Source organism: Mobula hypostoma, chromosome 8 (assembly GCF_963921235.1).
Source record: "Mobula hypostoma chromosome 8, sMobHyp1.1, whole genome shotgun sequence".
Lineage (NCBI taxonomy): Eukaryota > Metazoa > Chordata > Chondrichthyes > Myliobatiformes > Myliobatidae > Mobula > Mobula hypostoma.
The window spans coordinates 81,365,798-81,379,572 of NC_086104.1; the positions used below are offsets into that span (position 1 = coordinate 81,365,798).

The window sequence follows — 13,775 nt, forward strand, 5'->3', positions numbered from 1 at the left end:
GTGAAATCCTAGCAATCCAGTTGCTCCTTAAGATTCTTGAGCTTTGTCCCGCATCACATTATCTGCATGATTATCTCACACTTTGACCATTCTTTGTGTGAGGAAGTTGTTCCTGATATCCTAAAGTACCTCCTCTAGTTTGAACATGAATCCTCTATTTGATGTGAAGTAAGATTCTCTAAATGCCTAACAATCTTTTCTACCCCTTTAGGATAAGCTCTCTGGTGCTAAACAAGCCTAATCCTCTCGATATCATACCCAGGCTCTTCATACTGGGAATAGGCCTCATAGCTTTGCTCTGTACAGTCACAAGTAGTTGAATTTCTATTCAGTGCCTAATGGGTACAATATTCTGATAAGGTTTGATCACTGTTTTCATCAGATATACTGTTAAAAATTGAGTCGCCAATCATTAGCAAATCCCTACCCACAGCAAAATGGAAAGCTGAAATTAATCCTGAAAAGAATGTTATTGAATTGGGACCAAGTCACCATCAATAGACAGTGACAGACTTGCACCTTAACTAAAATTTTAAATCTTATTTAAACCCAAATGCATATTTTCTCCCTGTGACGCAGAAGTATGTTAGTGACTGGTAACATTAAATTTAATGGTTATCTCTTGCCTACATTTTGGAAATCAGCTCAGTAACTGCAGGTCAATAGTATGCAAATACAGCATTGAGGTTGGCTTACTGGCTGGTCCAGAATTATTAATGGGATATCTAAAGGATCCTGTTTATACAGTGGTTTTTGTTTCATCCTGTTCTATTGCCAGGCGGTACTAAAGATCAAGTTGCTGGTAGGAAACCATTCTAATGATTATATCACATCCATCAAACTACAGTAAGACAGAAATAAAATGTTCAGCTCTTAGCATCAAAGAGAATAGAAATTAGTTCAGTAGGTTTTTAATATTTTAAATACTTTTCAATTATATTCTTATGTTCTGAAATCTGTGCCTACTAGATACAATGCAAACCAAAGCATTATCTAGTCACAGTTACAAAGTCCCTACTGTCCAATCTACTGAAATAACCAAACAGGGCAGTCCTGACACTATATTGCGCTATCTCCTCATCTTCCATAGCACAGCTCTGTACTTCACGATGAGCAACATCCAACTGTTCTGCTGTCAATGGGGATCACAACGCACTTCTGACTTAATTATTTGATGTCAGGGTGCAAATATTTCACTCTCAGCAAAAGTACAATTCATTTTACCATTTTTTCCTCCTGCCCTCTTGCAGTCAACCCCAACCCCTGCATCTGAATTTGAGTCTGGACCTTTATCAAACCCAAAATAACATCTCTTATGGCAATTCCAATTACCAGTCTCAGGTTTGCAAGCTATTCATTTCTGGGATCACTGAAAGTTGGCAGTGGTTGACAGGAGTAGAGCTCTCCCCCACCCCGCTTTCTAACCCAGAAATACTAAAGACACTTCAGCATTCATGCTACCACCTTTCAGGTGAAATTAACTAACTCTGCACAGGCCAGAATCAAATATGGGATCAGTTTGCTCTCTTGAGACTCAGTTGTACATTTATCAACTGGGCTACCAGCAGAAATATACATCATAATCTTATAAACAAACCATCCAATCAAACCATTGTTCCCTGCAATCTACTGTATATTGGAACCAATTTGGGATGGTAGTGAAATTTCCTAGGTCTTAGTAAAACTCTCTCTACAGAGTCCTAATTCAAGCAGTGTAAGCTTGCTCTAAAATCTATCCATCACACTCATTAGTCTAGGACAGTGATTCCCAACTTTTTTTTATGCCATGGACCCCTACCAAGGGAAGCTAAGATTATTGGAACAGAAATTAACCCAGTTTGAAAACAGCTTTCTTAAAAAAACACAGGAGAATGCACATGAGTTGGGGCACTTCAATGAATAAATTTGACCTCCTGTTCCCTAACAATCATCCTAAAAGTTGGTCAAAGTATGAGAGTCTGAATTGATTTACATATGTTTATCCCAGTCCATTTGGGATGGGCGCAAGCAGCCCTCCAAAATCCAGCAAGTGTAAAGTTCTGTACACAACTATGTGAATGTGTAGAAAATTGCTGGTTGAACAGCACTGACTATTTCATCATGAGCCTTTTTCGGAGCTGTAGATGAATAAGCTGAAATATTCAGCACGTCACAGTAAAGCTACAAAATTATACCCCCAGTTAACATGTGAAAGAAGACATATTTGCTGGCAAGTGAAGCAGTCAAAATTATAAATTACCTGAAGGCTTTGTACAAGGACATCTGACATTGTACTGAGTTACATTTAATTGTTTAATCTGTGTTTAGAGATGCTTAAGGTAAATTGTGGAAGCACTAAAGTTCATGGTAAACAATGCAGCTGATAAATGCATCCACTCAAAGAGGTTATTTTGTGTAGATAAGCAATCACTTTTGTGACAGGGTCAAAAGGTAATGTTAACCTTCTTGGTGACTCATACAGATTGTATTCTCTGAAAATATAATGGTTCATAAATATCAGAACTATTTTCATGTGTGTTTCTGCTGTTAGGTTCAAGGAATTGCTATCTTTATGAATCTCTGATGAGCTTGATAAATTTGATAAGAATGACAAGGGTGGGGATTACTAAAGTATGGCATGCGGAAATACGTCTGCTTTCCATGTTGGTTTTCCTTCCTGGTAAATATTAATGAATTCTTGGGAAGTGCATTTCCAGTGTACCTCAGGTACATTTTAAGGTTTTCCATCGGTTGCAAATATGGTCAGATCTCAGGATTATGAAATTCTAGAGGTGTAAATCCAAAATATTTTTAAATTATATCTACTGACCCTCAACTATTACCAGATATAAATGTTATAACTATTTTACACTTTTTCTCAGTATAAATAACAAAACTAATTTATGATCAAGTAATGTGTTTCATACTTTTAATGCGGAAGTTTCATTTGCTTCATTTGGGATGTTTAATTGTTGCAGTGTGGTCATGAGTTTATTAAGTCTTACATATCATAAATAAAATGGAGCAATAAATATTAGGTAAGTAAATAGGTCCCATACAGGGAGCAAAGTGGAGCATCTTCATGAGAGGAGGAAATGGGAATTAAATCTAAAAGTATGTTTGAAATATCTTTCAATGAAAATGAATTTCTAAAAAGGAGCTCTATATACAAGCAATTGCATACTAATACATTTGTATTCCACGGCCTTTAAAAGTTTTTTGGGATGTCTCACTGCATCTCCTACTCATTAAATTACAGTTGAATTGTTGGCATTGCTGTTGCAGAGATGAATATATTTTACACTGAAACAAATAATCAAATAATCTGCTTTGGTTGAGTAAGAAATGTTGGGTGGGATGCCAACAGAATGCTCTGGCCTTTTATAAATGGTGTTACAGGAAGATTGTATACTCTTCACCAAGATGGTAGACCTTAGCTTAAGGACTAAATCAGAATGACAGAACCTCCAACATTGCAGGACTCTTTAAATATAGTCAAGCTAATCACACAAAACCTGAACGGGTACTTGAACTCATGAGTTACTGCTTCAGTGACCTGCGCATTACCACTGAACCGGGTTGACATTTGCTTTTGAAGCCTTCTATTGGTAGATTTTCTTCTGTCTAAAGGTGGGCTTTAAGATTTTTTCCAAGCATTCACGCTTGATCTCACTAGAAGTTGAATAACGGGTCCATTTTGCCTCTGGCTTCTATCTAATTTAACCACCTGTAAACTACAAGGAACAACCCCAGTGTTATTTTACACTGTTTGCTATTTAGACATTGCTACAATTACTTTTGTATGCATTCCAATCCCTAAACCCTTCATCTTATTATCGGTAAGCTTTTCAAGATTGCTATGCCAAAAATTTTAATGTGCCACATGTCAGAAAACACTTTGAAAAGATGGGACTCACGTTGGTACACGTTCTGAAACATTTTAGAATCTTAGTTTGCCTGCCCCCAGCTGAGAAAAAAGGATTCACTGCAAGGTTTCTTTCAACCATATATACTCCAGACAGATGTGGATTGACGATTTATGTACAAACCCTATATTTATCTTTGATTACATATAAATACAAATTAGCTATTTTCTAAAAGTGGTTACAATAGCAATAAATACAAAATAAGAATTTGACCATTATACTTCATATGTTGGGGTTAAACCCATATAAACATGTACATCTGAAATACAATTAAACATCATTTAAAAGGAACAATTCTCTGATTAAAATATTTATTTTCCCAATTTCTTTTTAAGTAGACATAAATATATTTTCAAAATAGATGTTCCTATTTTGTTAATTCTTTTTATATAAATAGTGTCTTCATTGGGAAAGAGTAAAGTGTCAAGGTTTTTTGTTCTCTGATAAATTTTCCTGCTTTAACGACATCCACAACCCTCTACAACCATATCCTGGTAATTCTTTAATACAACTTTGTCGTGTTCATCAAGATAAAGCATTGAGATGGGACTAAGGTCTGTTGGGACGCAGCATGCCCTGGGAATGTTTGCATTGACAGAGTTCACCAACGTCTGAACAATAGCATGGTTTGTTGAGTTTAAGTGGTCTGCCAGTGGAAATGGGCACTCTCCCTGGCAGTAAAAAGCATGGTATCCTGGAGGTGCCACTATCCAGTCATTCCATCCTACATCACTGAAATCCACATATAAAGGATGACGCTTGCAGCTAGACCTGAGTCTCTTCTTCTGCTTGTGTTTGGCCTGGCGCCTCACTCTCTTCTCAAGAGTGTGTCCTTTGCCATCATGACTAAATGTCACCAATAAAGGTCTCATCTGAGGCCAGCTTTCCTCATCCTGATGCAGAGACCGACTGACCCTGACATGTCCTTTCGAATGTTTGCACTCCTGGTCCAAATGGATGACCTCCACCATAAACCCATGGTTGGGCTGGCCCTGTACGGTCCACCTCATTACAGAAGGACTGACGTCGAAGCTCTCCCATCGGCTCACGTTGTGGCGCACTAGCTTTGTGTCTAGCAGCCGTATGATTGGATCACGGCTAGACGGTGCCGTGGACTTGAGAATCTCATAAACGTTGATGCGATGGTAACCACCACTGGCGTTCAGGCAGGCCTCTCGCACCTGCTCACGGTAGATCCGCAGTTCTGCTGAGGTGATGAGCTCCACCTTGGGTATAGAGTTCAAATTGAAGAAAAAGCGGCGCGTTGTTTCTTCTCTGGCTCCAGGCAACTCCTCCATTTGTTCTGTTACAGGAAAGACATTAGAACCACTGTCAGACACATTCAAGGCTCAGAGGTAACCTTACATGATGATGAAATACATAATATTGAGATAAATAATGTTGAGATACATTGTTCTGAGATTAACTCGGTGGCCACTTTAAAGCAAGTATCTAATCAGCCAATCATGCAGCAGCAGGTAGACATGGTCAAGAGGTTCAGCTGTTGTTCACACTAACCATAAGAATGGAGAAGTAATATGATTTAAGTGACTTTGACCATGGAATGATTGATGGTGCCAAGCAGCGTGGTTTGAGTATCTGAGAAACTGCTGATCTCCTGGGATTTTCAAGCACAACAGTCTCTACAGTTTACAGAGAATGGCACAGAAACAAAAAAATACATCCAGTGAGAGACAATTCTCTGGGCAAAAATGCCTAGTTAATGAGAGGTCACGGAGAATGGCCAGACTGGCTCAAGCTGACAGGAAGGCCACAGTAACACAAATATCCACACATTACAACAGTGGTGTGCAGAAGAGCATCTCCGAACACACAACACATCGAATTGGTAGGGCTACAGCAGTAGAAGACAATGAACATGCAATCAGTGGCTACTTTATTAGATACAGCAGATGTTTAATAAAATGGTCACTGAGTGTTCAGAAATCAAAACAGGTCCAATATTGATGCAGAAACAGATTGCGCATCTCATTTGAGTAAAATGTTATGTCGTAGATTAACAGCAACGATAGTCAATAGGAATGGTGGTACTTTGAATAAAAAGACACGCTCTACTTTCTGATCTAACTTTCACTAATAAAATATTAATTATCTGCTACATATCATCCTCTCAATGCGAAAAATGCACAAAAGCAAAGATCAAACCAGCTGTAAACTTAGGTCAAATGCAGTGTATTTTTCTTCCTATTTGATTCAGGTTGTAGGTTCTGAAATGATGTTTGCTGCTTAAGGACGGGTTGTAAATGAGAGATGTTTAAGTAGATCTGTTTATTTTTAGTTGAAACCTCAACTATTAGGAAGAGGAAACATATCCAGAAGCTCATGCTACTTATGACTAGTATTTGACTGAAGCCCTTATTTTGCTTAAATATGACAACCACAGGAATGTTTACAAATTGTTAGGATATGTCTGTGCAGGAGATCCAAACTGAATCACAAAACTTGATTTGAAAATCAGCAAAAATTAGCAAAGTTCATTTACTGATCTTTGAGTCTGAAATCACGCTTCAATGTTTTGCAATGCCTCACCTAGACTCAAGGAAGAAATAATAGCAAAGGGAGAATTCATTCCAACATGGTCATACATGATGAGTCTAAGGGGTCCCTTGATTGCAAGTGTAGTATAGCCCTGATCCAAACCACACTCTCCCTGGACACCACAAATGCACCAATTGGTAAACACTCTGGCCCATACCCGAGATTGTGCCATATTATGTAATTACTTTTCAAAGGGTTTGCTCTAGGCCATTTGAAAATAGTTCCACTAACATTGGAAACATGCCACATTGTTTTATTCATTGCTAATATGCTCCTGTATACATTTGTTGAAATGTGGAATATGGTCTTAACATCACGTGGAAATGCTATAAATACCTGGACTTGTTTAAGAATATATGCTGCATGCTTAATAATATGGTCATTTTTCACACTTGTTTTTAGCTGGGAGTGGTCTCCCTGAAAATAAATTAACTTCATTTGGCTTCTTGTAATTAAAAGTTCAGTAGTTTCTAAACAAAAAGAAAATCAAAACTTGGAATCTGGCTACAGTCTGGACTGGGGTAGCCAAGACAGTTTTTAAAAAATTGAACTTCGTCTAAGCAAAAGAAGAGATTTAGTGACTAACACCTTCGCGGGCGTTAGGACCTGGAAGACATCTAGGTTCCAACACGCGAGTTTGGCATCAGAAGCAAACTTCTTCTGAATAGAGTGGATTTATTAAGACTTCCTTAAATTTTGTTCGGGAAGGGGTGATGCTGATCTAACACTCCTATAAATAAAACTGTTGTGCTTCTGAACCAAGTATACTTATACTTAATTTATTTGGAACGAACTTTTGAAAGATCTGTGAAGCTTGCGCCTAATTAATGGGAATTAAACTTTTAAACGGGGGTTAACCTAAGTAATACAAAGGAACACATTTTATCCGACTGGCGTGGACCCTTCATCAGCGTCCACCAAATATTGTGAAGGGCTTCCTCCTGCCACTGCTTCATCCCCAGGTAAGCAACAGGGCCGAGCTGTCTTCAAAAAAAAAGTTCTAATGTTCGTTCGGCAGATAATCACAATTTAGCATCTACAGATAACCAATATCAATTGTTGAAAAATACCTGTGAACAACAAAAGATTCATTCTCCGGTTTGCTAGCATTCGTCAAGATTATAAGTATCAAGTCCCGTGCATATGAGACAGAGAGATTTATGCGACATCCCGTGAAAAACAAAGACATCTAGAGACACGCAAATGCCGCGAAACCTCTCCACAAGCCTCCGATAAGATAAGCTTCAGGTGTTCTGGAGAGAATAAATACATTTGCCCATTGTTGAATGCCCTATCTTGCTTTGCAAAAATGTGCCTACGACATAAAATCTGCAAACCATTAACCAGAACGGTCCACAAAACTCATTCCACAATAATACTGCCAGAACTTTGACTGTCACAACAGAGTAATCTGCATTTTCTCCTCTCACGGGTCCGGGAGTGGTGCCCCGCCGGTCTGCTGGCAACGTGTGAAGTGGATTTATTTAGACAATGTGGGGGCTGGGGAAGTTTGGTACGTGGACAGATATCATACATACTATCTGTTTGGAGATGACTGAGCTGTGAACCCAACGGCCCAACCAACAGGAAATGCAACTTGTAGAAAAAAGAGCCTTGGCGAGAGCTGAAATCAAGAGTTTCTACCCTTCAGTTCAGTTTCACGCCAAAATGCTGATAGCACAGTTCTTGCGTAGTGCGTGCGCGTGTCACTCCTATACATCAAAGTTGCTTGTCTGCACTTACAAACAAATATTAATATGCATGTTGGTTGTTATTATGTGGCCACACACAAGCATGCACACACACTGTATAGGTCTGCTTGGTAGGCCAGTCTTTATGATGCCCCTACAATGAGAGAACTGAGCTGGGTGCGAACTGGGGACACCTGGCAAACTGCTGCCACTCTGCCTTACCTTCGTGGTGGAAACTCCTGACTGTGTTGGCGCGGCTGGCTGGTTTCTCGGGGAAGTGGGACAAGACCGATCTCCCGTCGCGATGCTGAGCCTCCTCACCGGCGTGCAGCTTGTACAGATCCACCATGTACTGCGGGATCACCGGATTCTTGCCGGGGTGAGGGCGGCGCCGGAGACCGAACATGTTGAGCAGGCGCAGCTCGAACTCCTGGAGTATGCCCTCGGCTTGAAGTGGACTCGTCCCTTTCGAGTTGGCTTGGTGCTCAGCGAACTTTTTGCGGCCGATCTCGGGGATGAGCCCTACTGAACCTCCAAAGAGAACTTGACAGAGGAAGAGCACCATCAGAGATCGTCTCCCGGCCGTCATCGTGTCTCTGCGGGGAGCAACATGGGGTGGGGGGAGCTGTTATTTCAGTGCTACATGTGGGAAAACACATATACACACACACATACACACACGCACGAAAAGAGTGAGCAGAGAGTAAGGGGTGGGGGTTGGGGGAATATACTCAACGACAGGTAGACAGATATAGGGGTGGAGAGAGGAAGGGAGAGACACACTAAATAAGAAGTTCTTGCTGAGTAAGGGACAGCCAGACGGGAAGTAGGGAAGAAGGAGGGTTATAAAGAGTGGAATCGAGGAACAATCACTAACTTTGAATTTTTAATCAGTCACTCCACTGTACCTCGGTACATGTGACAATAATAAACCAATTGCCAGTTAGATTGCTAGAGTGAGAAGTTGTGCGGCGGGGTGAGAGCAGAAAAGGGAAGGAGAGCGCATCTTCTTTTAATTCTGTAATAGTCCAGCAAGTAAAGCGAAAGAGACGCAAAAACAAAGGTGAACGGGAGCGGGCGAATCACACGTGTACATGTATGTGTGTTTGAACGAGAGGCAGAGAGAGAGAGAGAGAGAGAGAGAGACAGACAGAGAGAGAGACAGAGAGAGAGAGAGAGAGAGAGAGAGAGAGACAGAGAGAGAGAGAGACAGAGAGAGACAGAGAGAGAGAGAGAGAGGAGTTGTTTACGTTTGCTGAACTTATTGTGTCTGGGATGGGACAGATCACAGGGCTGAGCAGTAGACGCACAGGTGCTGTCTTCACCACTGCTGGTGCCTGGGCGCGCTGCGCCCCTGCACAATGCCAGGACCCGCTTACCTTTCACTAAGCAGCCGACCAACTGACAGGAAGCCGCACCGCCGAAAAGTCCATTTAATCGCGTGAAGTCTTTGAGAGTTTTCTTTTAAAAAGTTATTAACTTGACCCGCCAAACACCACCCCACCTCGTCCGTAGAAAACAGTGTGCCGCACTCCTGCCGGCCCAATCTCGGGGCTAGCTCCTATTTCTCTTTTCCCACCCTCCTCTTTTCCGGAAAACAAGACTCGTAAGACGCCGAAACATCTGGTTTGGGAGGGGGCAATATGTTTCAGAAGATCGTTCAACCTTCGTTTACTTTTCCCCTTTCGTCCACCGGAGGCCGATTTCTTCAGAATTCACCAAGTGCTCGGGACGTGACTCCGCTCTCACACGTACTCTCGCTTTCTCTGGCACACTCCAGCCTCTAATGCCGAAGTTGGAGTGCCGGTGAGTCCCGCGGTCGGACGGGGACTACCTGTGCTGATCGCATTACTCCTCCGTCAATTCCGCGCTAATGAGTCTCGATTCAACCACAACCACCAACCGATCACACAGAGGATCTCCAGTGAGTTCTCCTCTGCCTTTTCAGTCAAAGTGCAGACTGAAAATAACCAGCATATATGGAAGGAGAAGGGGGAAGAATGCCAAGCGGTTCATCCAAGTGCATTCTAAACGATAACGCCAAAACGATTACGAAAGCTCCACAGTTTCCTGACAGGATCGACCTTATAGATATGCGATTTATTATGTATTAAATCTTGGGTGTGTGGGTGATTACAATAAGCCTTTTTTAGCTGGAGAGGTTTCTCGGCGTGTGGCAGGATTCCCTCCCCATAGTAATTGAATATTGAATACCAGTTCAATTCAATATATATATTGAATATTACATGTACCTCTGATATCATGACTCCTGGGCCAAAGCAGCGTTCTGCCAATCAAACCGGGTAATGATTACTGACACAGACTCGACATTCAGATCATAGCGATAGATTGTCTTTGGCAGGGCTCAAAAAATCCTTGGGAAGTCTGTGAACAAAATGCTTGCAGCAGGAACAAATTGCTCTTCGCATTTATTTCGGGGCGAGGTGGGGGGGGGGGAAGACGAAAAGTGCTTCGGAAAAAAAAACTTCCACTAATGCATCTAAAACGCACACACTTACACGCACGCAGCTCTTAAATATCGCTTTTGTCTTTTAACTCTTTCAGAGCCCGGACTCGTTATATGTGTTTTCTGCTCGATAGACTTTGAAGTACTCAGCGTGGTTTATAACTTTCAGGGGCGGTGGGTTTGAAGGGCAGACCCGTGAAGATCTCGTTTCATATATTATAAATGACTTGCTTTTGTGCAGAGCTTAACTTTCAGAAGTCAATTTTTGAATAGAAACAAGGTCCAACTTCCCCCCGAAGAACCACACACTTGGCTCAAATGTTTCCTTTTAAATGGTAGGTCAACTTCCTCCAAACTTTTCCTAAAGAAACCTATAAATCAACAGCTTCTCTTCAGCTGTAGTTCTGCACTTTATTCGCTCGTTTTAATCAGGACGTATTAACTCCAGCGTTTAAAGTGTACATGGCACACTTGTTACTGGGACAGCGAGCTGCTAAACTTCACACTTAAGGATAAATGACACACCTGACGAAATGTAAGGCAGGAACGTGGCAAATAACAAAATAAAGGGCCATTTCCTCGGTTTTCAATATTTATTGGGAACAGACATAGAAAAATATAATACACGTGTGAAGGTTACTAATTATCTGGCCCATTGCAAGGAAAGGGTAAAATCGATCATATAGACCTGAGATCGAAGCGAAGGCGTCAGGCAGGGATAGAGCCCGAGAAAGCACTTGTGTGTCCTGGATAGATAATGGAATCAATTAGGAACGAAACAAGGTCAGGTCTGACATGCTGCCGAGAAAGAAGAGGCAGAGATATGAGCGAAGAGCGCCAACTTCAGGATGGGCTGCGAACAACCGTTGAATGCTGGACTTCGCATCTCCGCAACAACGATTCCTTTGTACGACTCTCCCTCTCAGAGGAGTCAAATCATTGGAGACTCGGCGAACTCAAATCGGATCATTCCCCCATCCCTCCGCGTTGTAGTTTAGCGCCTTCGCAAGAAAAAAATCATTTCTTTCCTCCCGTTAAAAAAAAACGATCTGTTCAGGTGTGAATGTTGAGTAGGGGGGCGGGTTGTCGAAGAGAAGGGAAGTGACTGAGAAGGTAAAGAGAGGGAGGGAGGGAACGGAAAAGCAAAGAGAACAAGTGTATGAAACGGGGAAATACAACAATCATGGGACGCGGCTTTTCTTGGATATCCAGGAGTTCTTATAAGAACAGAAAATGTGAATGAATGTAAAAGATAGAACTAGTAAAAAAGTCCTGGAAAGTAAATTAACATTTAAAATAATGTCATGAGTTTTAGCTGGAAGCTAGGATTAACCGATATAATTGGTCAATGTGTTTTAATTTCCCGTGTGCAGCAGATAAATCTCAATCTTATTTATCGCTTTAAGTAAATCTCAGCCATCTCCTTACCTGATAGGGAATATTGCATTAGATCAGACGGCTGCTGGGTTGAGAAGCCGGAATCCGGCTGCTCCGGTTAGCGAGAGTTGAAAAAGTGCGGAGAAGGAAAGGCGAACCATTTCACTGGGTGAGCGAATCTCGGAGACACGGAGGTTATCCTTGGATGCGCGAAAAGCCAGAACAGAGTCGGGGCGCCCGGTTTAAACCATCTGCACCTAGTCAACTCTTCCAAGCGGATGACTTCACACTCTCTTGACTTAACTCCTTTCGCCTTCCTATATTGTGGCTGGCAGCGGGAATGTTTACAGCTTCGTGACTCACTCGCTTGAGACGATCTTCATATAACGTCATTACATCACAGGGGGATTTTTGTGTTAAAAAGGGTCTGTGTTTTTGCGAGTGTAAACAGGGAGGGAGGGGTGGGGGGATTGATGCAGTGCCTGTGACACAGAGAGGTTCCTGCACACTGTCATCGGGTTGCTCCGTCAGATACGGAGCAAGAACTGCTGAGTGTGGAACGCGTGCAGAGACTGTACTTGTTATAAATCCTGGGAAAATCTACGCGACGCGACCTTACGCGCCAACAGTCAGAACCTTAAAAAAGCATCCAGCTTTTAAAAAAAATCATCTGGGAAACTCCGGGCTTTAAAGAGGGAGATCTGAACTGAAAGGGCTGGTTAGAAACAGAGAAGTCTCCGAGGTTCATAGTTTTTATCAAATCCAATAAAGTCAAGTTGGCTGTCTGAGTTGGAAACGGATTGATGTTGCGTATTATTGGTCCTTTCTGTTTAAACACTTGCTGTGTTTCCTGTTACACCTTGCCTTAGGGCATCTGGGCAGAAAATACGCGGGAAATAAATAGACAGTAAATGAATATACTTCACTCGTAGCTTTTGTGTAAAACGATAGATCCAACCGCATACGCAATCAGATCTCATAGAACCTTGGTAGGCGGAGGAATTGTGGCTATTCCCACTCAAACTCGGCGCTCTTCATGATGTATGTACAAGTCCACCGCCGCCATGCTTCAGTATACCGTGCGGGTTGTCCCCAAGCGGCCAAGTGAACGCAAAGAACCGGGGGTCTGTAACAGCTCCGGAACGTGCTCACCCTGGTGTCCGGTCACACAGTCCTTGTGTTTGCAAATCATCAAAAAGTGTAACAACACGATATCGCATTTCACCCAAGGCAGAGGAGAAGTTCACCTTCTGTGGTAGTACACGGTGTTTGAGGTGACAACCGCACCATCCTTTCTGCTTTGGTCCTTCCAGAGGTCAAACGAGTCTTTGACGTTATTGGGAATAATGAACAAATACCTATTGGGTTCGGGGGATTATCCGCATAGTGGTTTCACTATCAGAAATGCCTCCATCGAAGAGAAGAGTCGAAGGCATAGGTATACTTTGTCTTTTGCCTGGGTGTGGAGAGAATGCGTTATCAGTTCCTATTGACTGCTTATTTCGGCTTGTTAGAACCAAAATTGAAACTCAACTTTCTTCCCGGGCAAAGCCGGTATTAATACCGTTTCTTAACAAAGTAAAAAGTCGCACTTGAGTAATACGTAACCCTTGCAGGAATCTGAGAAATGGGAGCCAAACACGTTTTGCTCTGTGACATCTGGCCATTCGGGGACATTTTCTTTTTGTCCAGGAGGTGATGGCAACACGCAACGTTCCCCATGGGTCTCGACTTCTATCAGAGGACTGGACAATATTTGTCCCTGCATCCTTTCCT

The 13,775-nt window shown here is 42.0% G+C and overlaps 1 protein-coding gene across 3 annotated transcripts; it reads right to left on the minus strand.

Moving 5' to 3' along the window:
• Positions 1–1,593: 1,593 nt before the first annotated feature.
• Positions 1,594–12,480, minus strand: LOC134350673 (bone morphogenetic protein 2-like). Of its 3 annotated transcripts, none has more exons than XM_063056196.1 (3): positions 12,051–12,480; positions 8,378–8,751; positions 1,594–5,208 (listed from the first exon to the last, which is right to left on the minus strand). In XM_063056196.1, the coding sequence occupies exons 2-3, from the start codon at positions 8,742–8,744 to the stop codon at positions 4,364–4,366; spliced, it is 1,212 nt and encodes a 403-aa protein (XP_062912266.1). In that variant the 5' UTR covers positions 8,745–8,751; positions 12,051–12,480; the 3' UTR covers positions 1,594–4,363. The 3 variants fall into 3 exon arrangements, with proteins under 3 accessions (XP_062912266.1, XP_062912268.1, XP_062912267.1); XM_063056198.1 differs by lacking the exon at positions 12,051–12,480 and adding an exon at positions 10,408–10,510; XM_063056197.1 differs by lacking the exon at positions 12,051–12,480 and adding an exon at positions 9,535–10,191.
• Between the last annotated feature and the right edge of the window lie 1,295 nt (positions 12,481–13,775).